Source organism: Rissa tridactyla, unplaced genomic scaffold (assembly GCF_028500815.1).
Source record: "Rissa tridactyla isolate bRisTri1 unplaced genomic scaffold, bRisTri1.patW.cur.20221130 scaffold_47, whole genome shotgun sequence".
In the NCBI taxonomy this organism is placed as follows: domain Eukaryota; kingdom Metazoa; phylum Chordata; class Aves; order Charadriiformes; family Laridae; genus Rissa; species Rissa tridactyla.
Window position 1 is genome coordinate 152942 of NW_026529679.1, and position 5371 is coordinate 158312.

A 5371-nucleotide genomic window follows, 5' to 3' on the forward strand; every position below is an offset into this window, starting at 1 on the left:
GGACAGGCTGTGGTGATCAGTTGTGGGCCACAGCCAGGGAAGTGTCCTCACCAGCCACCTGTTTACACATGACCATCTCATTTCATCCCTTTTCTCTCTGTTTTCCCATGCTTCTTCCTCCACAAACCACCTTGATCCCAACCTTTCCCTTCCTTCGGTCCTTTCCTAGAAATCCCACGGCAAGTCTTGCACAATCCAAAAATGTGCTTTCTGCCTTCCCAGCATGAGTGTCAGACCTCTGATGCAGAAACCCCCCTCCTCAGTTGGATGAATCAAAGAATCATAGAATGGTTGTGCTTGGAAAAGTCCTAAACAATCATCTAGTCCAACCCCCCTGCCATGGGCAGGGACATCTTTCATTAGTTCTAGTTGCTCGAAGCTCCTGACCTTGGATACTTCCAGGGATGGGGCATCCACCACTGCTCTGGGCAACCTGTTCCAGGGTCTCACCACACTCATCATAAAGCATTTCTTCCTTATGTCCAATCTAAATCTACCATCATTCAGTGTAAGCCATTGTCCCTTGTTCTGCTGTTACAGGCCTCGGTAAAAAGTCTCCCTCCATCTTTCTTGGCCTATGACCACTATGTTTTCATCTGCAAACAGCGTGGAGAGAGCCCAGAGCTCTCCCAAGATGGGGTTTGGAGGCCTCAAGCACTTGAGCAGTATGGAGAGTCTGAGGGCCCTGGGCACAGTGGTGTGGAGACTGAGGACAGTACAGGAGAAGCCTGAGCGTGCTTGAAGGGTGCTTTCAGAGCTGGTGGAGCTTTTCTCTGTAGTGGAAAACAGCATGCGAAAGAAATAATGCCCCAACATGCAGCTGGGGAGGTGCAGACTGGACACAAGGAGAAAGAAATGTCACCCCAAGGGCAATGCTGTGGTGCAACATGACACCCAGAAGGAGCCTGGATCAGCCTAAGGCTTTGCGTTTCAAGGAGGAGCCAGGGAGTATGGAGAGATCTGAGCAAAGGAAGGTGAGAGCAAGGTGGGGCAGCCGGGTGGATGACTACAGCCTGCAGGGAAAGAGGCAGAGGTGATGGGACACCGTAGGACAGCCTGTGGTGGAGAAGACAGAGGGATGTGGCAAAGCTGAAAGGCCCCTGACAGAGCCAAGCTCTTCATGCCTTGGGCTATGGCTGTTGTCTCTGCCACTGATGCCTATGAGGAGACAACCAGTCCTTCCAGCACTGGGGTCTCATTGCCTCCTTGTCCATACTCAGGAGCCTCTGGTGGTGTCATACCATAGCCCTGTCCTTGGCATTGCACATCTCCACATCCCACTGTGCCAGGAAGAGCCCTGAGGAATGAGTGAGGGACAGGATCTCCCTTCCTGGGGGCTGGGGGTCGTGCCTTGGCCCTTTGGGTGATGGGGTCAGGGCTTGGCCCTTTGCGCTAATGAAACACATCCAGGTTTACTCAGCATCAGACCTTCAGCCTGCTTTTCCCAACCTGTCGTCACTGCCTCCAGGTTTCTGCTCTAACCAGACCCTGGGGACAATGTCTCAGTGGTGTCCCTCAGTGGGACCCATTAATACTACAAGAAACTTTGGAGTTTGAATTTGACTTTGACTCCTTGAGAGGTTTCTTCAACTTCCTCTCAGCGACCGAGGTTCATGGACTTGGCATCAAACCCACCAGAGGGGTCATTAAAAGGCCTTGGGCTGGTCCTCTGCGTCTGAGCTGGGCTGGGCTCCTGGCATGGAGGGAGCTCATGGCAAGCGGGCAGCGCTGCAGAGAGACGGCTCTGCCCAGGAGCAGCTCCTCTGCCAAGCGCAGCAGGGCTGAGGGCACTGCCAGGGTGTCTCAGGGAGATGAGCGAGGCAGAGAGAGAGCTTAAAGCTGTCAGGATTGGGAGGACAACTCAGAGCTCACTGGAGGAGAAATCTTTGCGGCCCTTGACAGGGTGAGTCTCTGGGTGCAGGGCAGTGCAGGTGGAGTTCCTGGAGGCATCTCCTAAAGCTGGCACAGCCACAGCTTATGGGATCTGTAAGGGGGCAGAGGGGGCTGGTATGAAATGTGAATAGCTGATAAGCTGGGTGTGCAGCCAGGGGTGCCCAGGGCTGTCTTTCAGAGCACGGTCCCTGCAACCCATGGGTCTGTGTGCCGGGGCAGGGACTCTGCCGCCTGCAGGGTCAGCTCTCATCCAGCCTGGCGAGACCCCATGGGCATGTGGGGACGCAGCAGGGAAGGGTCCTGCTATTGAGAGGGTGCTGCGTGGGTGAGAGCTGCTCACAGCTGCAGATCACTGCAGGACATTCACAGGAGACTTTTCAAGAAGCACAGCACGGCAGGGGCTACCCGAAAGGGAAGGACCCTCTTCTTCCAAACTTCTGCTCTGGGTTGTCTGGGTGGGTGATGGGACACAAAAATTCATCTCTCAGTTGAGGAGAAGGAATTGAAAATCCAACTCTGTTTCTTTTAGAGGTGAATAATCCAGAAAGTATTGGAAATCAACATCTGGATCTCTGCCCCTACAAAGATACTGCCCTCAGCAGCACAAAGCTGATCTCACAAAAAGGGTCTGAATGAAATTATTCAATGGAAAAAGAAGTCATTTTGGGGAAAATTTTGGAAAAAGGAATAGGATGGGATCAACGAAGTCTGCCTTAACTTGTGAATGTCTTCTCCTCTTTAAACAGTCCCCCATGCACGGACTAAGCACATGTCCAACAGCAGCTCCATCAGCCAGTTCCTCCTCCTGGCATTCGCAGACACACGGGAGCTGCAGCTCTTGCACTTTGGGCTCTTCCTGGGCATCTACCTGGCTGCCCTCCTGGCCAACGGCCTCATCATCACCGCCATCGCCTGTGACCACCGCCTCCACACCCCCATGTACTTCTTCCTCCTCAGCCTCGCCCTCCTCGACCTTGGCTGCATCTCCACCACTGTCCCCAAAGCCATGGCCAATTCCCCCTGGGACAACAGGACCATCTCCTACTGGGGATGTGTAGCACAGGTCTTTCTCTTTTTCTTTTTTATGTCAGCTGAGTTTTATCTTCTCACTGTCATGTCCTATGACCGCTACGTTGCCATCTGCAAACCCCTGCACTACGGGACCCTGATGGGCAGCAGAGCTTGTGTCCACATGGCAGCAGCTGCCTGGGGCAGTGGGTTTCTCACTGCTCTGCTGCACACGGCCAGTACATTTTCCCTACCCCTCTGCCAGGGCAATGCTGTGGACCAGTTCTTCTGTGAAATCCCACAAATCCTCAAGCTCTCCTGCTCAGACTCAGGCTACCTCAGGGAAGTTTGGCTTCTTGTATTAGGTTGTTCTTTAGCTTTTGTTTGTTTTGTGTTCATCGTGCTGTCCTATGTGCAGATGTTCAGGGCCGTGCTGAGGATCCCCTCTGAGCAGGGACGGCACAAAGCCTTTTCCACGTGCCTCCCTCACCTGGCCGTGGTCTCCCTGCTTGTCAGCACTGGATTATTTGCTCACTTGAAGCCCCCCTCCATCTCATGGTCATCCCTGGATCTGGTGGTGGCAGTGCTGTACTCAGTGGTGCCTCCAGCAGTGAACCCCCTCATCTACAGCATGAGGAACAAAGAGCTCAAGGATGCCCTGAGGAAGCTATTGGGATCCCATCTCCTTTAGATTAATAAGGCGCCCATTATGCCAGTGGGGTTCCACTGTATCTCGGGAAAAGCCAGGATGAACTTTTTTTCATATGTTTCTTTACTTTCTCTTTGTGGGATTTTTTTTGGTTTTGTTTTTGTTTTATTTTGGTTTGGTTTGTTTCTTTGTTTTTATGTGTTGTTTTTTTTTGTTGGAGACCTGTGATGTCATTATTCTTGGCCTTCTATTTCTTTTTTCCTTGACCCAAAGATCTTATTTATATATGGATCCAGGTTCCCTTTTTAAAAAAGCTCAATAAAGAAACATGGAAAAAACCTATTTGTCTCACCTCCCATCTCTTTACTTCTCCTCTGGAGCTGGGTGAGCAGCCCCAGCATGCAGGAGGGGTTCAGGAGGCAAATGCTCATCTGCCCCATGGAGGATCAGCCCCTGGGTCCCTTGGGGCTGCCCCTGGCTGCCTCGCTGGGCACTCTGTCTGTGCCGCCTGCGAGTCGGGGCTGCTGCTTCCCTGGAGCCATGGCCAAGGACAGCAGCAGGACGAGGCGTTTCCAGTGCTGGTCTCTCCTCACATCCCCACTGTCCTGCTGTGCCCTTGCCTTTGTGTTCCCCCTAAGGCCTCGTGTACCTTGTGACAGTCCTGTTGTCTCTACAGTGGCACCCCTGTGGCTGCAGGCAGGAACAGGCCATGTGAACCACTGTGTCAGAGGGGACTCCTCAAGGCAGGGGCAGAGGCTGAATGACTCTTCCAAAGCTGGTATCAGGAACACACCCAAGGAACTGTTCCATGAAAAGTCCTCATGGTGTTCTAGGGTCAGAGTTGCATGGGAATCTGTTAGGGATGAAAGGCTGGACCTAGAGCTCCCTTCTTGGTGGCACATGTCCAAGCAGAGTGCAAATGGTTTTTGCTTATCCTTCCTGGTATTGTCCCACTTGTGATGGGGCTGATGGCCAATGCTATCTTGGAGAGGAACCTGGAGTTGCCAGGAGAGCTCAGGGGATCTCCCAGAAAAGTACGTGAGTCTGGATGAGCAGTGATTGGCACCTCATCAAATGAGTGACCGTCAAAGGTAGAGTGTCCTTGAAGGAAAGGTGAACCTGAAGAGCCCATGGGCTAACGAGGCTCCTGCAATGCCAGGATCCAGCAGGCAAAAGAGACATAAGACTAAACAATGGTTCAGCCCAGTGTCCTGGAAAACCAGTGGGATTGATCTAGGGCAGCCCTTCCCTGCCCTTTGAGACACTGGAGACATCCCATTGTCCTGCCAAGCCCTGTGCTTGGCTACTGAGCAATGAGGGAAGATGGAAGGGGGCTCAGCAGCAGTGATCCCTTTCTGGCTGGCTTGCTCCCCATCCTGACCAGCATGGCCAGTGCAGGGTCACCCCATGGCCCCAGGGCACCACAGCCCCCTCCCTCTGCAGAGCAGCACCGCCAGCTCAGGGCCCTGCAGGGAGCACGGGGTGGGAACCAGGAATGTCCAGCCAGGCCAGCCTGGACACGCGCACCTGGGAAAAGGCTCTCCCAGGAGAAGGGGTGTCCCTGGAGAAGAGCTAGGGAGCATTTCTGTGCCTGCAGGGAGGAATCCATGAGAAGGAGAAACCTCTTTCTGCAGGCCCCCACTCTGGGCAGGCTGCTCTGTGCCTGGAGCAGGACTCTTGTGCTGGCCTGGGGAGAGGGGCTGCCACTGAGGGGACACAGACCATCTGTGGCCCAGGCACTGCGGGAGGCCACCAAAACAGGAGGGCTGAGGGGGACAGAGCCCTGAGGGCTGCCAGGGCACTTTGCCAGGGCCATGTCTC

General features: G+C 53.8%; 1 protein-coding gene across 1 annotated transcript; it reads left to right on the plus strand.

Moving 5' to 3' along the window:
- The first annotated feature begins 2662 nt into the window (after positions 1-2662).
- On the plus strand, positions 2663-3592 carry LOC128903582 (olfactory receptor 14J1-like). The gene has a single exon (XM_054187597.1). The coding sequence runs from the start codon at positions 2663-2665 to the stop codon at positions 3590-3592; it is 930 nt and encodes a 309-aa protein (XP_054043572.1).
- Positions 3593-5371: the final 1779 nt, after the last annotated feature.